The 22,446-nt window shown below is 47.3% G+C and overlaps 1 protein-coding gene across 2 annotated transcripts in view; it reads left to right on the forward strand.

Moving 5' to 3' along the window:
• Positions 1 to 21,772, forward strand: part of LOC135914453 (phospholipid-transporting ATPase ABCA3-like) — a 45,627-nt gene extending 23,855 nt beyond the window's left edge. For both annotated transcript variants that reach the window (XM_065447314.2, XM_065447315.2), the window contains 14 exons: positions 1,272 to 1,434; positions 3,738 to 3,997; positions 5,685 to 5,878; positions 7,758 to 8,064; positions 9,951 to 10,104; positions 10,345 to 10,470; positions 12,051 to 12,308; positions 13,506 to 13,747; positions 15,372 to 15,533; positions 16,653 to 16,811; positions 18,796 to 18,977; positions 19,566 to 19,739; positions 19,842 to 20,064; positions 21,503 to 21,772. In XM_065447314.2, the coding sequence (XP_065303386.2) occupies positions 1,272 to 1,434; positions 3,738 to 3,997; positions 5,685 to 5,878; positions 7,758 to 8,064; positions 9,951 to 10,104; positions 10,345 to 10,470; positions 12,051 to 12,308; positions 13,506 to 13,747; positions 15,372 to 15,533; positions 16,653 to 16,811; positions 18,796 to 18,977; positions 19,566 to 19,739; positions 19,842 to 20,064; positions 21,503 to 21,742 (2,844 nt within the window). In that variant the 3' untranslated portion in view covers positions 21,743 to 21,772. The remainder of the gene's footprint in view (positions 1 to 1,271; positions 1,435 to 3,737; positions 3,998 to 5,684; positions 5,879 to 7,757; positions 8,065 to 9,950; positions 10,105 to 10,344; positions 10,471 to 12,050; positions 12,309 to 13,505; positions 13,748 to 15,371; positions 15,534 to 16,652; positions 16,812 to 18,795; positions 18,978 to 19,565; positions 19,740 to 19,841; positions 20,065 to 21,502) is intronic.
• The last annotated feature ends 674 nt before the right edge of the window (positions 21,773 to 22,446 follow it).

Raw genomic sequence — 22,446 nt, forward strand, 5'->3', positions numbered from 1 at the left:
AGCATGGAGGAATGAAAATGTTTCCGAGTGCTCATGTTTCCGAGTGCTTTCCGAATGATTAGCTATACTAACTTTATGAGGCTTCGTATGACAGCTTATCGCCATTGGAATAAGTAGAGGACTGCCCCTGATGCGCGATATGCGTGCGATGGATCTCTATAGGTCCATCAAATACCGCGTTGTTATCAAAGCTGAAAGACACCTCGCAGTGGAACATCGTAGAACACAAAGTTAATAGACCGGGAATAGACAGGGCGCTGCATTAGCGCGCGCAAACTGCTCGGGTGGAGCAAATGGCATGACCATAAGTGGTCGTCTTCTAAAGATGCAAGAAAGAAGTCACAGTTACCCGCTGCGCTGGCTTTGCGGCTATGGTGTTGGGCTGCTAAACACGGGGTCGCGGGATCAAACCTCGACCGCGGCGGCCACATTTCGATAGGGGCGATAATGCAAAAAAAAAGCCCCTGTCCCATGCATTGGGGGCACGTTAAAGATTCCCTAGTGGTCAAAATTAAGCCGGAGTCCCCCACTATGGTGTGCCTCAACGAAATCGTTGTTTTGGCACGTAAAACTACAGAATTCGTACATAGTTCGAACTATCTAGTTGTGCAGTAGTCTGAAAGTACACGCGCTGAATATAGATTAATTTTGATCTCCGACGAAGTGCAGGTGTAAGTGATCAAGCAAAGTTACGGGAATTGCAAACCCGCGACATACAAAAGAGACAAGCTGCTCACCAGTGCGCTCCGAATAAAACCCAAAATGTTCACCTTTAGAAAAAGAGACTCTGTAAGCCTTCCGAAACAGTATTCTCGTTGTTCATAACTCAATTCTAACAGTGAGTATAGTAAGCACACAGAGAGATTCAAATGTACTTGAAATTGCTTATCATATCATCGTGGAATCAGGTGTAAAAGCATATGCTGCGTTGCTGTAGCGTAATTTCGGAAATAATAATAATAAAATCGTCGCTGCAATGAAGGGGGTCGCAAACGCTGTCCCAAAAGTATCGTAGTTCGCTTAATGACTGCGCCAAACAAGGAAGAATTTCGGAGCCTGTTCGGACGTTTTAATAACGGAAAGAGCAATTTGTCAGTAGTATGCCGCGGATGTGACGTCACGTCGTGGTTACAAGGGTAATTGTCATGACGTCGACGAAAGAACGCTTGAAACGGCGACATTGTATCAAGCTACCGACAGAAACTTCTGTTCTGAAACAGTAACTTGTAGACGCGTTACACTACCTTGTCAACGAGCACTTCCTTCCACAGGATATAGAACAGCAAAGCGTGGAGCTGGGCATCGAGTCAGTAGGCTTGGCAGTGACGTCGCTCGAGGACGTGCTCATTCGTGTGGGCGAAGAGCACCACCTTCACCATCACCAGAAGCACCCGGACATCTTCAGCGACGATGTCTCTGTTCTCGAAGCACGGAGTGAGTCGCTGGATAGTTTTAGCTCGTCCGTAAACGTATCCCTGATTTACTGAATACTCGCAGACGTTGGTCTGCCAGCCACGTTGGTGACGTCATCTTGTGGTGCAAAGTTTCAACATGGAGGACATAACGCCAATATTTCAGCGACTTTATTGCTTATTCTACTTGGTTGCTTGTGTTAAGTGTCGAGGAATACGTCATTTTTTGGTGACGAAAGTTGCGTAACAGTGGTGGTCATCATAGTTTCACGATGAATCGGGAATGCAACTAGTAATAATTTCACTAATTAATCTTACAACAGGATAAGGGGACATAGTGTACTTGCAAATTGGAGGTATTTAGTGGTCAAAGCATAACCTTGCGCTAGAAACTTCGTTCCTCACCAGTTCCGAGAAACGCGGCATCAAAATGTGCCGTAACGTGGTTTGATGTTCCAGTTAAGATGTCAGTTAACCAGTTGAAGGAGGGCCTGACGGCCATGCTGTTACCAGAAAATTGGTAGCAGTGAAAGGAAGTAGGTTGGCTATACTAAGTGACAACGTAAGTATTCAGCTCTGCCCACAAAGCCGCAATGCACCAGTCATTTGTATTTCCACCCTTCAAAGCAATCTCCTAGAGACTAGAGGTTTGATGTTCCAGTTAAGATGTCAGTTAACCAGTTGAAGGGGGGCCTGACGGCCATGCTGTTACCAGAAAATTGGCAGCAGTGAAAGGAAGTAGGTTGGCTATACTAAGTGACAACGTAAGTATTCAGCTCTGCCCACAAAGCCGCAATGCACCAGTCATTTGTATTTCCACCCTTCAAAGCAATCTCCTAGAGACTAGAGGTTTGATGTTCCAGTTAAGATGTCAGTTAACCAGTTGAAGGGGGGCCTGACGGCCATGCTGTTACCAGAAAATTGGCAGCAGTGAAAGGAAGTAGGTTGGCTATACTAAGTGACAACGTAAGTATTCAGCTCTGCCCACAAAGCCGCAATGCACCAGTCATTTGTATTTCCACCCTTCAAAGCAATCTCCTAGAGACACCATTTTTTTAAAGACGTTCACTCTGGTGTGACGGACACGAGCTAACAAGCGCATCTAGTTGGCCAATCCATAGTCTTTCTTTTATTGCGATAGAAATAATATGAATACCAGGTGCATTTTTGCCGTCGCCGTCGCCGCGCTGTTCTGTATAAAGTCCAAGGGCGATAACACCGTATAATATATACGCAAGTGAAAGCGTGCGAGGGTGCGCCTACGATGGCGGCTCAACCTCACGCGCGCTATGGAGGAAAGCGGGGAGGAAGCGCGCCGTCTTCTGTCGCGCGCAAAGAACAGGGGGCACGGGAGGTAGCGGTGCGCAGCAACTGCGTATAGCGCACGGTCGCGCGGGCTTTATGTTGAAAACAATCTACTCTGGGGGCACAGTCTAGGCGGGCCGACGGCTCGTAGCGTTGCGTGCGCTGTGTTCTCGCCGCTCAGTATACGTTGAAGCGATAGACAGCACCAAGGTCACTTCGCTCGTTGATGCTGCCGCGCTTCCTCAAGCCAGCGTTTTCACAGCGAGTGTCTGCGGTCATCGATGTGGTGTGTGCATGTTTGCCTGTGCGCGACATGGTTGGTAAGCTAGTGTTTACAAGTTGATACGGCCGATTAAATTACTATCCTTACTTATTATGGCTGTCTACTAATTTGCTATCGCAATCGATGCTTCGCCACTTTCTAGTCTACAGCTTTCCGCGATCCATAAATAAACGTCTACAGCAATTGAATTTTACCGGTACCAACATATGGGGAAGAAACTTAGTTAGGCGAAGAAGCTAAAGAAGTTAAGGAGTGCGCAACGAGCTGTAGAGCGAAAAGTGATTGGTGTATCATTATGAGACAGGAAGACAGCGTGTGAATTTAGAGAGCAAACGAAGTTGGCCGTTATTCTAGTTGTCATCAGGAAGAAGAAATAGAGTTAGCAAGTCATGTAATACTCGGAACAGATAACCAAGGGTGTATTAGAGTGGCTGTCAAAGGGAGTGGTGCCGCGGTCAAGGATCGCAGGGATCTCGGCGGCACAATGAAATGTGAAAATTTGCCGACATATATTCGGCGTCACCCGGCAGAACAAAGTGGTAATTGGAGATCGCTCGGAGAGGCCATCATCCTCAATGGACATAAAATAGGTTCACGTACGATAGCTACGATGATGGGGGGATGATGATGACAATGATGATGATTATATTTAGGATGATGTTTTCACCACAGGATTGTCAGATCAGCGCGGTCTATATACGGCCAGCACTTAACGTGCTTGCATCGGCGCGCCGCAGTGAGCTTGGTGAAGACGATGGCCAGCATGGCAACCAGAGAACCGTCGCTCACGACTCGCGTGGTGGCCATGATGACCAAACGCGCCACGCATGTGTGGCGCCAGAAGGCGGCACCGCTTTTCAGCTGGATAATGCCACCGCTGCTGCTGATGCTGCTCTTCTTTCTCGAGTACGTCGGCGGGAAAAACAGCGGCGGCGCATTGGAACACGTGGGGAACACGCTCCCCTACACTTTTCTCCAGGTGGTCACCCAAGCAAAGGTGAGCGAGCCGCATGAAGCGTCCCAAAATGGCCTGCGAAGTTTGAACATCCGGCCGTGGTTTCGGTGGCGTTAGCTGGTTAGTATAATTACACTTTCTGTTCGCGATGATCTTCGGTAACAAAGATAAATGAGCCATTCCACTCTGTGAAACTGGATGACCAGGGAAGCGGAATAGCAGACGACCAAGAGGTGACACAGAATTTCGAACTAAGGTACGAACACATTTATTGTCTCGATCGGTGCTCATCGTGACAAAAGGTGCGCGCACACATTTATATTTTTTTACATTCGCATTCATTCGTGTTATACATTCGTTAGATACATTTTTGTATTCATTCCACGACATATTGAGGCGAAAAATTTGCGACGGAAATCATCGCACCGGCTGGCAGTGGGTCAGTGACGTCAGCGCCTTCGCAGAGGGAGGGGCACTATGGGAACGCTGGCATGATGAGCACCATCGGAGCCAACTGTGAAAGAAGACGACTACGAAGGCCTGGGCAGTGGCATGAGCCATTGCTGGTGATGATAGTTTTTCTTGCACGCATGAAAATTTTACGGAACCCTAGTCATAAACAGCTTCGCTGTGAAAAAAAAAAAAATCACGGCATTCGGGATTTGGCCTGTCACTCCTGCACGCTCCGATATTACCTGCAGACAATACTGTTTGTAGAAACCTTGGCTCCAAGCTAAGCTTTAGCTTCGTCTACTAATTTTGTCTCCTTTCTGTGGCCATTTTTTGGTACCCAATTTCTTAGTCATATATCTGCTGTTACTGAATGTATTACATGTTACGCCTACGCAAGTGTAAAGCCATAATGTATTGTCCAACAAACAAATCTGTAGACCTAATAAACAGAGGTGCCCTACTATACCGAAGTTAACTCAGACCAGCCATAAAGCGTAGCACTCGTTCAACTAGACAATATTTCCAATACCTAACGTCTTCCACCAGCCGCACAGCGTCGCTAAGCTTCGACTAACGCAGGTCTTCCCAGTCGCTCCCGACTGACGTAGAGCGGCGCTAAATTGGACTGGAGTGAGTGTCTCTCGGAACTCTCTCTGCATTTGAGCGGTTAAGGGGCATTGCTTCATAAACGCAGAAGGACGCGAATTTTCGACTATAGAATTTCGCGATAATACCTCGTGCAATGACTTCATTGCAACGTCATCTATACTGCCACATTTTCTTTTGCAAGCACGTGAAGAAATCGCGTCCATTCACGATCACTAGAGTTGGGGGGTGTGGAGGGGCGGTGATTTTCAAGCAGCTGCTCGTCGTAGGAACCACCGCAAAGTGTCGAACCACTTTTAATTCAATTCTTTATTTTCCTCTCTGACGGAAGAAAGCAACAGCGTACACTGCGTAGCTCGACGAGGTGCCTCTTTACGCAAAATTGTAGCAACTGATAGTAGGCCGAACAAAAAAGAAAGAGGCCAATAAACAGAAGTTTCATAGACAATGTAAAGGTTTCTGAGGTTCACGAATTCCAACGTTTACGCCCCACAAGTAATTATAGGCTAACAGGTTCCAACAGGCCAAAAATACTTTGTGGTGCACTGAAGAAACATAGTCTACGTACACAAACTTATATCGTGTTTCCCTTTAGTGTACCTTTGTAGTGCGCCTTGCTCTAGAATGCTACTTTGATGGCACTGCGGCTCCTGCTGTGCTACCCGTACAGGGTTTTATTCAGGCGGACACAGAAGACAATTTCCGACAGCGCTGGCTGGAGCCAATGTTCGGGCCCAGCTTCCACGTGACCCCGGTCGACGCAAGCGTCGACGTCACCCATATGCTACTTGATGCTTCCAGGGAGTCCCTCTACACGTACGTCTTCGACACGCACTTCGGCGTGCAGATGACCAAGAAAGCTGGGTGAGTGACAAATTTTTACCGTGGTTTGTGAGGAGGTTTGTGTCATCCGGAATGTTTGGCATGCGCGACTCGTTCAAGTTGACGAGAGTAGTTTGAGTGCGTTGGCACATAACAATATGGTAATGGCATGACAACGAGACACAGTGTCTCGCATCGTGTGTCTGCGTCTCATTTTTGCGCTATTGCTATGCTGTAAAATCAAGCCGTGCAACGTTTGCTTCCCACTGCCGCACCTATAGAAAAGCTCTAATGTGGCACGTCATGCAGATGCAGCGACGCTTGCATATCATTCCGTGCGTGCAATTTCATTGCAAGGCCTATTGCTATTTTTTATAAGCAGGCAAGAGTAATAGACGTGCTGAAGTTTTCGAAAGTTACTTTGTAAATATTGCTGTTCGGAGTAACGATCAGTGGCGAAGTGTCACCGTGGTCATCTTCTGTTCTTGCCTCTACTGTACCCGTTTTTTTTTACAGGAACGTGTAGCTTGTTTATCGTTCAGAAAAAAACTGCAAGCTTTGCAACAGAAAATCATTGCTTCTCCTACTGACCGTGTTCCGCCAGTGGGCCGTAAGCTTTTTCTGGCGACATCTTTTTATTTAATAATTTTTTCGCTGATATTACTCTAAGATTCGTGCTTACGTCGCGTCGCAATCTCCCTTGACTCCAATGTGATGCTTTGCGAGACGTTAGGCCCTCTTAGAAGTTAGTTTGCCCATGTCCTGATGATGTGGACTCTGTTGAAACACCAGATTCTAAATCGAAGGGGCTCAGGTTAGGGGTTCGAAATGTAAATTTTGATGCTTGTCCTTCTACAGTAAATTTACTACGAATGCTCTCCGTTGCCTTCAAAGCTCTTGCAGCGGTGTTTGTAATGAATGCTTTTAGCCCACGACTTGCGCGTACATCCGTAGGCCGCGCAAAAATTAAGGAAAAAAATTGATACAGTATAGCATTCCTAGTGATTCCGATAATCAACGTGCATTGTTGTCTGAATGTGTTTTCGGCACTCATAATAGCGGTAGAGCACCAACAGCAGCAATAATCAACTTTGATGCGAGTATACTTAGTGTTATAATTTGACTACTACAGTTTTCAACCCGAAAGTCGGTTTCTTGCTCGATGTTGTAAACGTAACGTTGTAGTTATACTATGAAAGAGGCACCAACCGTGCTCTGCCCTGTAACGGAACGCAAGGGCTCTGCATACGCAAGTAATTTCTTCATCGGAACGCTTTCATTGGCACGTTCGGTATGCGTAACAACGTGGACAACTCTCAAGAAATTCGCCGTGATCCGTCATGTTCCCCAGAAACATCTCCAGCAGCACTTTGCTACAGTCATTTACGGAGTCATTTTGGTTCAATCTGAGTCGTACCCAACTTATCTAATGAACAAAACCGGACGTATGGAATCGCACGTCCAACAATGTGAATATACAGCAGCACAAACGTCTTGAACATTTTTCAAAAAATTTCTGAAGCAAATTCGTCGCTGCAGCACCTGCATCAAACAAGTTCGCATGCATTTATTTGACCCCTTATGCTAAATTTTTTTGCACATAAGCCTTACAGTTCACACACACACAAAAAAGATTTCTTTGTATCTATTTGTCGTTTAAGGGTAGTTAGATGGTCAGACTCGGCAAGGAAAACGTCCACTCACTCGTTCATTCGTTCGTTCATTTCTTTGATCGCTTTGTTCTTTCGTTCGGACTATTCGCTTACATAAACAATTGTCGTCGATGACTTCTTCAAACTTTTTCTTTCATTACATTATCCTGTATTCTCATAACAACTCTGTACTGTAATACGTGTGCCAATTTCTCCTCCTCTTTCCTCTAAGAGTGTCATAAATTTCAAAACAAGCCCACTTCTCGCAGAAACGTACTCTGGTACAACGGCCAGATCCAGCACATGGCGCCCCTCGTGCTGAGGTTGTATAACACCGCTCGGCTTCGTAACGTGACCAACATGGAGACGGCCGTGTTTGACTTCGACGTCACGACGGGGGCCATGGAGGGAGAACGCGGGGTGGGAAACCAGGCGAGCCTCGATGAGGACGTCCACAGCCAGAATCGCTACCGCAACATGCTGCCCAAGTACCTGCGCTCCATCTTCTTTCCCCTCGTCTCCAGCCTCATGTGCAGCAACTTCGTATTTTTCCCCATCACGGAGAGGAAGCTGCAGGTACACCTCCTAGCGAGGCTTGACGAATCGAGTCATGTTAGGGGAGAACACCTTACTAAAACGTGTTCCTACTTCTCTCCGGTTTGCAAGCAGTGCCAGCAAAATATCTATCTCTCTGTAGCATCAACCCTCGAGAACCAAACCCTATCTTTCAAATATGGAGGAACGTCCTGGAATTTGTCCAGAAATGTTTCCTGTTTAGATTTATTTAAATTATGGAGATTACCATCATGATGATATGCACCTAAGGTGCACCATTAGGATTACAGAATGGGTGCCACCAGAAGGGAAGCGTAGCCGAGGACGGCACAAGACTAGGTGGGGTGATGAAATGAAGAAATTCGAAGGCGCTAGCTGGAATCGGTTGGCGCAGGACATGGGTAATTGGAAATCGCAGGGAGAGGCCTCTCTCCTGCAGTGGACTTAAAATAGGCTGATGATGATGACGACGATGATGATGACTGCACCAAGTGCGTGTCCAACCCCCCTTTATTTTTGTGTCTCCTGTAAAGCGTGCTCTGCCGTTATTTCATATGTATAAAGAAGAAACCGGATTAAGGGCGTAGAGTCACGCATCCATTATCCTGACGTTGTCGCATCTGTCTGGGCATGAACGAAATTTAAGTAAAAAAATTTTCATTAATGCCAAAGCGACACTCGTCATGTTGGTAGCGCCATCATGTTGGGGTGGCGACGCAGTTGCAGCTTAAGCAGGAGATCCGCGCGGCCCGAGACGACGCGAGACGCGTCGCTGCTCCAACTGTTGGAATAAATTATCAAAAGCGTTGAAATCTGTTAAAACCTCGCAGCGCCGAGTGGCCAGTTACACATCATTCGAAGTACCTGGTGAATGTTCAAGCACTAGTGGCAGCGTTAGCTTGTAAATGAACAGCCTGCAGTAGAGAATCGACACTATACTGGCAAAAAAATAAACGTTGAAGTGTATGAGCTTGAACATTAATTGGGCGTTTTACTAATTAGGTGTAAAGGGTGCATGACCCTTCTCGCCACGTCACACCCACCACCTTATAATCTGTCAGCTGAGCCGGAATGCTAAATCTAGAGAACCTTGGACTCGTAGATTATAGCGAATATATTGCCGTATGGGTGAACTATTGTTTCGAGAATGAAGTTTTATGCAGTTTTCAATAAGTGTGAGCAATCAAAGAAAAAAAGTTGCATCTTCGTTGATGGGCAATTCCTAAGATTCACGTCTAGAATACAAACTGTACCAGAAGCTCGAACAAAATTTGAAACGTTGCGCATTACGAGTCACAAGACACACAGTGAGATAAGCGGATTATCTGAAGGTGCTTTCTTCAGTTCATGTCTGCGAATGGAAGTTACTTTTGAAGCGGACAAATTTTACAGCGATAAGGCAAGTAGTATGAAAAGGACTAAGACATTTTTCGATTAAAAAAGAGAAGTAAGAGAACCAGAAAGCGAAGTATTTCACGTCAGGAAGGAAAAATTACGTCCAAAAGTGGTTAGCATTCTGTTGTGCCGTTCTTCTTGAACCATTATATTGTGCACTAATTCATAGCCGTCAGTGGCATCTGCAAATTAGCTAGTTCGTTAGCTTGTTTGTTTATTTGTATTGTAGAGTATGTACATATTTTTTTGGTTGGTTGCTAAAGGAGGATATATAGATAACACAGAACATATCAGTGGCGTTGAAGTCAGTGTAATCTAAGCAAAGATCTGTGAAGCAACTGACATGTAACAATGCCCCCGAAAGACGAACAAAGAATACATAGCTCTACTTCGAAGGAACAACATACACGAATGCTAACCAAAATGAAAAGGGAGGCTACCGGGAGCAGCACATTAGCAATGTGGTACTCACTTCGACAGGCCAAACCTGGTGTCGGCGGACATGCATGCAGGTGAAGCACCTGCACATGATCACGGGCATGACCCCGCTGCTGTACTGGACGATGAACTTCATCTTCGACTTCATGTTCTACATGGGTACGGCGATGATGGTGTTGCCACCGTTGTTCTTCATCCCGGACACATCTCTCAAGATGAGCGACATCCGTGAGCAGTTTTCTTTCTTTTCCTTCCTTTCTTGTTCTTTTGTCTTATGTTTCTTTTCATTCCTTTTCATTTATTCTTCTTTTCTCCTCTTTGTTTCTTCGTTCTCGCATATTTTGTTTCTTTCGTAGCTTTTTTCTCTCTTTTTCTTCTCGTTATCATCAAGTTTCAAACACTAGGCACTGTTTATGTTGCGCATGTTATTTCACAACCGCGAACTTCGGCCCAATCATTGTTTTGCAGAACTCGTCTTCATGCTGAACCTGCTCCACGGCTACGCGGCTCTTCCGGTGGTCTACACATGCTCCTTCCTATTCGACGACCCCAACGTCGGTTTCTCCACGCTCGCTATCTCAACTTTTATTATGTGTGAGGGACAACTTTTTTCTTTCAATTTGTATACTTTCTACGGAAATGTCGGGAAAAAAGCCGTCAGCACCAACGGGGAGAAAAACATTAGAGGCCTAAATATGAGAATCCTGCGCCTTTCCTTAATACAAAAATTCCCAAAACGGTTCTTACACCAACATCTCTTCGATGAACTGCAGCCCATGCACAGGGTGATCATGATCATTTTTAAGTTTTACAGAATTTTTAAAAATCGCCTGTAGCAGCTAACACTCGTAGTTATCTACCTTGATCTGGATTATTCAGAGAGGCAAACATTACTTGCACGGCACATCGAAATACATATTTCCGTTCATTTCAACGTTGCTTCAATGTCTTGCGCTGGCTATGGTGTTCGGCTGCTGAGCACGAGGTCGCGGGATCGAATCCCGGCCACGGCGGCCGCATTTCGATGGGGGCGAAATGCGAAAACACCCGTGTACTTAGTTTTAGGTGCACGTTAAAGAACCCCAGGTGGTCTAAATTTCCGGAGTCCCCCACTACGGCGTGCCTCATAATCAGAAAGTGGTTTTGGCACGTAAAACCCCATATATTATTATTATTATTATCAATGTCTTGCGCAACGTGGTACACACGCTGTAGATCAGCTGCGGTAGAAACACTCGCACAAACCACATAAAAAAAAAGCACTAGGCGCTGAACTCACGAAGCGTTTCGTCCGTAAGTGAACGTTGCCGTTGGGCAGCCGCCTTCGCTGACAATTGCCCCCAGCATCAGAATTGGCTGGACTTTTCTCTTAGGAACAATTCTACCGCAAGAAACTGTGACTACGGAAGTTTAAAAGTTTAAAAGCCTGGAAGTTTAAAAGAGAGAAACAAAAATTGGAGGACGCTTAAGCTTCGCCTTCAAAAGTGGAACGCGATAGCGTTATCGCATCCCGTTCGCACCGCCTACTCAAACGCGCTACGCCAGCCAAACGTCGCGATCGGCAGAGATAGCCGGGCCCCGACGCGCCATGAAGGCGGACACGGTCATGGGGCGAATGGCGCGCCACGTGTAGGGGCAGCGCCGTACATTGCGAGGAGTGTGTTTGCCGCAAGATGGCTCTGCGTGTGCGCAGAGCGCAGAAGAAATTTAGCGGAAACATACTTCGCTACTCGTGAAACTGCGACTTCTGTAAGTTACATGGTCATATTTACCGATATACACCACAGTATAACTTTCTACGGCGCATTTCTAAGGCAACACCGCATTCACTAGAGGCGATTTTGTCCCGTTTCGAAGGACTGAACTCGTGGCTGAGTGGTAGCGTCTCCGTCTCACACTCCGGAGACCCTGGTTCGATTCCCACCAGCCCATCTTGCAAGATGTTTTTTTATTCATGAAGTGCCTTCTGGGATTTATCGCTCACCGCCAACGCTGCTGACGCCGACACCGACGACACCGGCTTTTCTGCGACACGAGCTCCTTAACGCTGTCGCGTTAAAAAGACGTTTCAGCTCCCACACGGGTTCACAGCATCGGGCGTTTACTCGCGTGCTGTCAACCGGCGTGCTCGCGCGCTGCTGTCACGATATGATCACGAACGTATGCTTTCCCAGCGTCCGTGGGCTGCCTGGGCGCGATGCTCGTGGAGCACTACGCCGAAGACGGCAGGAGCTCCGGCCTCGTGGCGCTCGTCCGGGTGGCGCTGCAGGTGCTCCGGCTGCTGCCCTCGTACTCGTACTCCAGAGCCATGATCAAGATCCTGGAGCTGGCCAGCGAGAACGCACTGTGCCGCAGCGGTGGCGCCGAGCTCGAGAGCTACTGCCACGCCTCCGACGTCTCTCGACAGATGTCGCTGCTGCGGTGCTGCCAGCGTGAGTGCGCACCCAAATAAGATCTACGCCAGAAAACGCGATATTCCGGGGAACGGAGGCTTAAAGGAAAGTGGTCCTGCTTAAACAGACATTCGAGCTCTACTGGATATCTTACGACAACCCCATCCCCCTTCTTACCTTGTTAGAGGGACAAAAAACAACATAACAGATACCAAAATGAGTTCAGACTGATAAAAAAATATTTCAAAACGTTATTTTCGTTAATTATGTGGTAGGAGGTTGATTATTAGGTGAGAAAGTGGAAGTCACAGTTGATTATTTTTTTCTAATTTCGTGCCGAATCTCCATCGATGGCACGTCAGTACGACGTCAAACATTTCGGATTATTTTCTCATAGTTCGGCTGTTGTGGCTTGATAAATATTTCTTGAAACTTGCCAAGTTCAGTCCTTAGAGCTTTTATAATACAATGCAGTTCATTTTTACCGATAAGGAAGGAGCTCAAGTCGCGAGCAGACGCCATCCTAATCTATACGTATGACGTCTCGGCAAGCTGGTGTGCAAACATGAAGGCACCCTCGCCTACCATTCGTTTTTCCGTCTGTTTCGACTTATCAAGCCTCCTCTGACTGTAAGTGCGCCCTTTTTAATGTAGGTGGTGTTTAAAACATGACTTCTATGACTTGTTTCCGGCTCTGCAATTGCTTCCGCAATTTCCGTTCTGCAATTAGCCCCTTGCGACACTGAGTCTACAACTCTACATGCCAAGACAACAGCTGATAATCGCAAGAACTAGGAAATATTATTGATGTCTAATTTTTTAAATATATATGTGTTGAAAGCTAGACAACTGAATGATTATCAGTGGCGTCAATGTGTGGTCATGTGGCGGGTTCCTTGTTGCTGTCATTCTTTTCTTGTTTGACAGTTCTCTTCATATTAGGTCGACTTATGAAGTGGATGTGGGGGGGGTGCTACTTTCAACAGAGTTCACATGAAACAGTCGACCCTCGTTCCTGCAACTGAAGTGCTGCGCTTATGCATCCACAAAGTTCACATTTATGAAGGTAATTAACGGACCTATGTGTGCAAAATACTGCCACCGAATATGCGATAGAATGATAGAAATAAAATGTCAGCACACAAAAAATAATTCGTATGGGAAAATATTGAGTAAACATGTCATTGTTCTGTACGGGAAAGCGATCGATCAAGAACATGACCCCGTGTTGCGCAGACCGGCACGTGCCGGACCCTTCCGAGTACGCCATCCAGCCGCTGGAAGCGAACGCCTACTCGGCCTTCTACGAGGTGCTCACGCTGTCCATCGAAGGCGTGGTCGTGTTCGTGTTGCTGCTTTGCATCGAATCCTGGTGCCTCTCGCTAGACAGGTGGATGAGCTTGCCCGAACACCCACAAGGGTTGGCAGCCCCACAGCCGGCCGCACCAGACGTAGCGCTGGGCCTCTCCCCAGCAAAGGTGTACACAGCTACCTCAATGCTTGGCATTTCTGTCTGTCTGTCTGTCTGTCTGTCTGTCTGTCTGTCTGTCTGTCCGTCCGTCCGTCCGTCCGTCCGTCCGTCCGTCCGTCCGTCCGTCCGTCCGTCCGTCTGTCTGTCTGTCTGTCTGTCTGTCTGTCTGTCTGTCTGTCTGTCTGTCTGTCTGTCTGTCCGTCCGTCCGTCCGTCCGTCCGTCCGTCCGTCTATCTGTCTGTCTGTACTTCAGTCTGTCTCTGTCTGTCTGTCAGTCCGTCTGTCTCTGTCTGTCTCTCTGTCCGTCCGTCCGTCCGTCCGTCCGTCCGTCCGTCCGTCCGTCCGTCCGTCCGTCCGTCCGTCCGTCCGTCCGTCCGTCCGTCCGTCCGTCCGTCTGTCTGTCTGTCTGTCTGTCTGTCTGTCTGTCTGTCTGTCTGTCTGTCTGTCTGTCTGTCCGTCCGTCCGTCCGTCCGTCCGTCCGTCCGTCCGTCTGTCCGTCTGTCCGTCTGTCCGTCCGTCCGTCCGTCTGTCTGTCTGTCTGTCTGTCTGTCTGTCTGTCTGTCTGTCTGTCTGTCTGTCCGTCCGTCCGTCCGTCCGTCCGTCCGTCCGTCCGTCCGTCCGTCTGTCTGTCTGTCTGTCTGTCTGTCTGTCTGTCTGTCTGTCTGTCTGTCTGTCTGTCTGTCTGTCTGTCTGTCCGTCCGTCCGTCCGTCCGTCTATCTGTCTGTCTGTACTTCAGTCTGTCTCTGTCTGTCTGTCAGTCCGTCTGTCTCTGTCTGTCTCTCTGTCCGTCCGTCCGTCCGTCCGTCCGTCCGTCCGTCCGTCCGTCCGTCCGTCCGTCTTTCTGTCTGTGTTTGTCGTTCTGTCTGTGTCCGTCTGTCCGTCCATCTGTCTGTGCGTCAGTCTGTCTGTTGCAGTAAAGACAAGCCACAGCGCCATCGTGTTGATTAGTTTGGTCGACCAGTGCGCCTTTCTAAATAAGCGTCGCTACGTAACTCCACACCTAATATTTTGGCGCTGCTGGAATAACAGAAGCATGGAGTATAAGTTTTGTAATCACAGTAAGCTAAATCCTCGCTATACGCGCACCCTGGCAATGTGGCACTTTTTCTACAGCTCTTGCTTTAATCCTTCTCGTGTATCTTTAATTGGCGTTGTGGCTCCTTGTCTTTCGATAGGTGCGGATTTTAACGTCATCATTAGTTTATTTTCTTGCAAGAAAGAGACAATGGTGATTTCAATGGGGGTGTAAGCGTAATAGCAAGCATGAGAACAAGAATTCAACATTTTCTATTTATCACCCGCAAAATTACTATACGAATAGTAGGGTAAGTATAGTACGGTAAGGTAAGAATTAGTGTGGTAATTGTACAGCGTTCGTGTGCACTGGCACCAATTGCCACGTGTTCAGCACGTCATTTGCACAGCACTCCGCATTTTACGGTGGATAAGTTCACCGCACATGATCAGAATTGCGGTGCACGAGATGCAGTCGAAAAATACAATATCTGGAGAAAACGCAGTTGGGTTCGCCGAGAGAAGACGCTAGGGGTCTCCCGCGCATGATGTCCCACATTGTCGGGTGCGCATCAGGTACAACGATGCGAATATCTCTGGCAACGCTTCCGTGCAGAACCGCCTCGCAAGGTTAGAGGACACGGACGTTCAGAACGAGAACAAACTCGTCGACGAACTCGCGGCTGGTCGCTTGGGGCCTTCCGCTACGAAGCCCTTCATGTTCGCCCACCGCCTGTGCAAAGCCTACGGCTACGTCGACAACCACAGAGTGCTGCAGGCAAGTACTTCGTGGTTCCGTTGCGACGTCATGGATATTCACAGCTTTTGAACTCGCATAGTTGTTTTTCATTAGAGGACGACTACATTGCGTTTTGGAAGAACAAAGGCCCTAGCAAGTTTTGATAACATTACTGTGCCATAACATCTCAAATACACTCGACTCCATTAATTTCGACCTTGACCTCAAATAAATCGGCTTTCTGCTTAAGCTATAAAAGGAAAACACGCTTAGTTCGAAAGCGAACTGCGGCTTCGGCGGAGTCGACCCTTACCCGCGCACCCCCATATATGTAGAGGTTACTAAAAGCTTGAAAACACAAGAAATACAGCAAGTGGCGCTACTGGTCTCCCATGCCACCCTGCGTGAAGCGCAGGGTGACATGAGTTGGGCCTCCTTTGAAGTCAGAGAAGCGCAGGGCAAAATTTGCTTTGAAGAAAGACTGGAGCATGGATCAAAATAAATGGGCGGCTAAAGTGCACAAGTATCTGTACCTCGAAAGCGTGGACTCAACATGTAGAAAGGGGTCAAGAAAGTGACAACCAAAAAGAGGGTAATTAAAAGTGTAAATAGACAACGAGGAATCATCAAAAAGGAAGTGAGAGAAACAGATGCAGTGAATTGGAGTCGAGCAATATAATTAACTCGGCGTATAGATAAATGAAGGAAAGACGCTCGAGCACTCCCCCAAGAGAATCTGAATATAAAAGGGAAGTGGAATGCAGCAATAATGAAACGTCGAGAACTTTGGGGCCGCAATAAATATGAGCTGGTGCGTGGAATATGGAAAGGAGAAATTCTGCCACTACTAACGCTCGCAAATGCCATTCTGTGCTTCAAATGGGATATCTTGTCGGAGTTGGAAGTTAACCAAAGACCGTTACGCCGGTTCACTTTGGGAGCCCATGGTAACACCACAAATGAGGCAGTGCCAGGTGACATGGGTTGGGCCGCACTGGTCTGTGGTCTGAGACCCATCAGCGGTAATTTATGCAGGCTGTCTATAAGGCATGGATCGTAAACTAGAAGACATAGAAGCCAAGGGCGATCTTAAACGAACCCAGACTCAATGACGACGTGCAAATGCCGCTGCTGGAGTTAATGTCACGGCGCGCGCAGGGGCTGAGTTTCACTGTGCAGCCCGCCGAGTGCTTCGGCCTTTTGGGCGTCAACGGTGCGGGCAAGACGACCACGTTCCGCATACTATCTGGCGAAATACTGCCGCACCAAGGGGACGCTGTGGCCTTGAACTTCTCGCTCGTACGCGAGAGACTACAGGTGAGTTGTTGTTGTTCTATTATTTAGAAATGAGATACGGAGGACCATCTCACCTGCTACAGTGGACACACGAACTGTCTCGTGGCCATAGAGTGGAAAAGTAGGAGGGAAGGCCGTAGGACGAGCCACACAAGTACTTAGCGTTACATTGGCAGAGGCTTCAAGCATACATGGCTCACCTGCTTGAACTGCCGGTCCAAATTAGCTCATTGTCAAATATAATGACGAATATCTGGGAACAGAAACCGTACAGCATAATCGAAGTGAAGTATTTAAATACGGTTGTCTCTGCGTTTCGAATTTAAACGAATGCTATAATCGTGATAACAACAAAATTGAGAAGCTTTTGTTAATTATGCCTTTGAGGACTCAGAATTTTTCGTGAAAATCGCGCCCGCCAAAGTGAATAAACTAGCAGCGTAAACTAGTAGCATAATCTAAAAGTACCCCCATCCCATACCCTTGTATGCCCTGAGGCATTTATCCTCGCATTAAAAAAAATAATAATCTAAAAGTAGAAGCGGATGTTGCATGTATTTCATAGCGCTTTTATTAAAACTGCCGTCAGTTTTAACTTTCAAGACCCTGCATATGATATAGAGGGTGTTTAACCAAACACTTCCAAACTTCTTAAAAATTGCTTGTGGCATTTAGCGGAACTCCAGTTCACGGGCCTGTCTACTACATGAGGCGAACATTACTTTGGAACTAAAAATTTAAATACTTAATTGGCTAATCAAGAAAGTTACTAATTATGTTTCTAACTAATTACGTTACGGCACATATTGTACTTTACAAATTCTAGCGGGTGAGATTGCAAGGCATACCCACTTGAAACGAATTATGTAGATGACATCATTTACTAGATACGTCCCGTTAAACTTGCAATAAATATGCACTGTCTTTACACTTACTTTCTTAACCAAACGCCGTTTTATGCATGAAGTAGAAAAAGTAACTGGAACTCCAATGCGTTTATTTTGTCGCAAAGTTCGAGAATTAATATCTCGAAACTGGCGTCATCCTTAAAATTCGTTCCACATGGATCCACTTTGCGAACTCTCAAAAGAGTACGCGAAACAAGTGTTAAACCGCTGTGTTTATGTTGTACAAAATGCGAGAATCAGGTTTAAGCGGTGAACATCGAAAGTTATGTGCCACTGCTTTAAAAGTTTGTAAATTGTGCGAGAACTTTAGGGAAATTCCAAGCTGACCTTCACATACTGAGAAAGACGGCCTCTTACGTGATTCTGCTGGCACAGACTCTAGAAATACAGTTCGCGCTACCCTGGCGGTATTCCTGGAGGCGATTGACAACACGACACGCACCACAAAGCTGGGGATGGCAGAGTGGGCAACAAGCTTGCGTCAGCGCCAATTTCTATCTCTCTATCTCTCATATACAGCGATTTTCTCGGTGGACGCCACTCGCGTTGAGAGTCCGTGCCCTGCTCTGACGGTCGGCTCAAACGCTGGTGACTAATAAGAGAGATAGACATTGGCGCTGACGCAGGCTTGTTGCCCGCCCTGCCATCCCCAGCTTTGTGGTGCGTGCCGTGTTGTCACTCTCCTCCAGGAATACCGTCAGGGTAGCGCGAACTGTATTGCTAGAGTCAGCGCCAGACAAATCACGTAAGAGGTCGCCTTTCTCAGTTTGTGAAGCTGAGCTTGGAGTCGCCCTAATGTTCCCGCATAATTTACGAACATTTACAGCAGTGGCACTGTTTCTACAGCAGCGGTTAAGCGGTGTTCACCACTTAACCCGATTCTCACGTTTTGTACAACATAAACACAGCTGTTTAACATTCGTTTCGCGTACTGTGTCGGTTTACTTACTCGCTTCTTACGTTGTTTCTTTTCTCAATCTTATTCGGTGGTGGTAAGACAGACATTTGTCTGTAAGCCGCTGCAATTTAGGCCATTTCACATGAGAGACTGCCCAGTAGATTGACCATTACATTGCTCTGAATCGACGCGAACGCAGTTCCAGCGCTTCATCGGCTACTGCCCGCAGCGGGACGGCCTGCTCGATATGCTGACGGGCATAGAGACGCTCACTCTTTTTGGACGTCTCAGCGGCATAACCATGACTGCTGAGTACATGGATGCGCTTCTCGACGTCTTCCACCTCGATGAAATCGGAGGGCAGCTCGTCTCTACCTACAGGTGCGTCCTTGTAATGCGAGGCGCAAGGGGACTAAAGTTGGGGCAAAGTGAACTTGCGCCCATTCACTTGAGAAACCTGAAGAAAATGGACCATTTCAAGAAATACCATTTAGAGAACTCTGGGGATGTTTTCATGTTTATCTTTTTCTGTGAAGTCTATCGATTGCCTGTAGATAGCTTGCGAACTTTGTATCGCATAACTCCCCATTGCAAATGACATTCTGTCTGATTTCTCGGAGTCGCATATGACACGCGATAGGCTTCAGACAAAAAAAAAACAACTTTACAAATCCGTGCAACCACAAAGTCTTAAGTTGACGAGAGGGAACGAATTGTCATCCACCTGAATTGTGGCACGGAGCCACAAAAGGCAACCCCGTACATGTTTCTCAGAAAGAAAGCCTCGTAGTCGGAGAAAAATTTGACCTGGTCCGGGATTCGAACCCGGGACCAACGCGTTTCCGGGTTGGTCGCTCTACCATTTGAGCTAACTAGGACAATGTTTCCCTTTCTCCTTATTATTTACCACAATACGAAGTGAGAGTCGCTATCACCAGTAAAATGCCTCGCTCTCTGCTCGGCGTCCAGCGCCGGCAACAAACGCAAGCTGTCGCTGTGCCTCTCGATGCTGGGCATGCCGCGCCTGGTGCTGCTCGACGAGCCGTACGCCGCCATCGCCACGACGTCTCGGAAGCGCATCATCAACTTCATCTGCGCACTGCAGAAGGTCAGCCAGATCTCCGTCGTGCTCAGTTCGCACAGGTAGGCAGAGTCGCCGCTCGTGCTGCGCGTGCATTGACCCTGTTGCGTCGCGTGTGCCGCTGGCAAATCGATGACGATATCGCCACACGCCGCGCATCGCAGTCTGGTCGACGTGGAGTTCCTCTGCAACCGCATCGCCATCCTGGGTGGTGGGCGCCTCCAGTGTCTCGGCTCTCTGGCGCACCTCAAGGAGAAGTTCGGCAAGGGTTACACCATCAGCGTCAAGACGTACCCGGACAAGAAGCAGGACCTCGGGTACCAGCGGCAGGTGGCCGAAGACGTGCGCAAGAACTTTACGGATGCCGAGCTAGTGCACAGCTATGAGGTATGCGCTTCTTTACGCCTAATCCTGTCTAGCACCGCTTCTTCCTCTTTGGCAACGGTTTTCTAAAAAAAAAGGAAATTAAATCCCTCATTTCTAACCATCGCATTAGCAGCGAGTGAAAAGAGATCCTTTGTTACTAGACATTGCAATAACAGCACTGAATAGAGCACCAGAGATACTATTTGGTGTTTACGCTCTCGAAGGTGCGAATGAAACGGAAAGTGTTTACGAAGTTGTCATCAAGGTCTTACTTTTCCGATGAGTTGTTTTATTTCAACATAAGCGTGGTAATATATCTTAGAAGAGCTACGCCGCAATGGCAATTGTGAAGTATCAAAAAACGTGCATTAAATTATCACTAAAACATATGAACACAGATGTCCAAAGTAGGGAACCTAATGGAAAACATGATTTTTTTTGTACGATACATGTGCACAAATGTATATTATGTTTAATGTATTGCAGCGGTCGTAAGTTGACTGGTGGGCTTCATCGGTGTTCCATCGTCATTTTAAAATTTATTAAGCATTGTGGAGATATCAAGGAACAGCTCACATGCAGGCAAAAAACATTCCACGAAATTGCCTTCTCGCTATGCGTCTGCGGTCATACATTCACTTATAAAGTCGAGGATAACTGGAAGCACATCTTTATGCCTTCGCCACACAAACGGCAAACACGGCGCCGCGGCGCGCTAGAGCCATTTCAGCGTCGGCCGAACAAGCTGAGAACGAAGCAGACGGCAGTTTTGTCGGCGAGGCAGTTTTGTGACACTATATGGTAATGTTTCCGGTACATTTCAGCAAAATAGGCTCTTTTTTCATCTTAGAAACGCTCCTCCGGCCTCCCACCCTCTCTCTCTCTCTCTCTCTCTCTCTCTCTCTCTCTATCTATCTATCTATCTATCTATCTATCTATCTATCTATCTATCTATCTATCTATCTATCTATCTATCTATCTATCTATCTATCTATCTATCTATCTATCTATCTATCTATCTATCTATCTATCTATCTATCTATCTATCTATCTATCTATCTATCTATCTATCTATCTATCTATCTATCTATCTGTCATATCTCTCTCTCTCTCTGCCATATGTCGGCCAACGCGTCGTCGTATCAATAACTTGATTGTCAGAACTAGCGACGCCGGTCAAGTATTCAGAGCTAATTAAAAATGTTCCTGAGCATTAGCCTGAGGTTGACTCTTGCATGTGGCAACAGCGTCGCATGGGCGAATCGGTTTGTACCAGCGAAAATGGCACATTTTTGGTCGTGAAACAACCTGAGGCACGACTTCAGCAAGAGCCAATCGAATTGTTTGTTGAAATCACGTACTCCAACGGTGCTTGTACGTAATAAGGTTTGTCAATACGCGAATACGGGGCGGCCTTTCCTCGACGTTGCTACGAGAGTCTCGCCGTTTATCTTTGCAGGGCCTGCTGGAATTTCGGATGTCTCAGGTTCACATGCTGTGGAGCGAGATGTTCACGCGCATGGCACGCATCAAGAAGATGCGCAAGCTGCAGGACTTTTTCATCACGGACACATCGCTGGAGCAGATCTTTCTGAGCGTCACGCGGAAGGAGGCCAGCGAGGCCGCGGCCGCAGCGATGGCTCTGGCAGCGCCGGGAAACCGTCCGGTCATGGCGCCCGCCGCACTGGGGATAATATAAAGGCGCTGCCTTCTGGGCGTGGCCATCGTTTGCGTCCGCTTGATTACTTTTTGACTGCGCCAGAACACAGAAAACTACACGAATGCAACACAAGCCCAGCACAAGCTTGTGGATGCCCGAGTTTGAAAAAGTACACCGACGCTTAGAGGGAGACCAACGCACCCTTAGAAAATCGTGGTGGCGGTGTTGGTGATGATGATAGCAGTAGTAGTCAGTATTAGGGGTAGTCCTTTTTATCGGCGGCTCATACACTGAGAGATTGGCTGAGAATTTGATAGCACAATGAACTCGTACACAAATTGAGTAAATGTTTATTGGAATGGAAAATTTTCGAGTGAGTGAAAACGTTACTGAGCTCTAGTAATTGTGTTGTTCTGCGGCTGGGGCGGATTCTTCAGGGGAGTCCTCCTTGTGACTTCCCCTGAGGTCTTCACCCGCTGCTTCGTCCATCCTCGATCGCAATGATCGGCTGCTCTCAGCCCAGGGCTCCGCTGCCTTTTGCAGTCCGCCGTGCGCGCCGCACTAGACCTAGCTGGTCATCGCAGCGGTCGCTGGACAGCAGTTCCTTCGTTGCTCCGCATTTGGGTGTGACATGATTGGGACTACGTCACTTTGTTGACATGCGCATGTTAAGTGGTATAATGTGGGTTTCTTATTGCACCATACATTTGTCCTTATATAGCGTGGGGTGCGTTTTACTTAGC

Source organism: Dermacentor albipictus, chromosome 6 (assembly GCF_038994185.2).
Source record: "Dermacentor albipictus isolate Rhodes 1998 colony chromosome 6, USDA_Dalb.pri_finalv2, whole genome shotgun sequence".
NCBI classification, from domain to species: Eukaryota; Metazoa; Arthropoda; class Arachnida; order Ixodida; family Ixodidae; genus Dermacentor; species Dermacentor albipictus.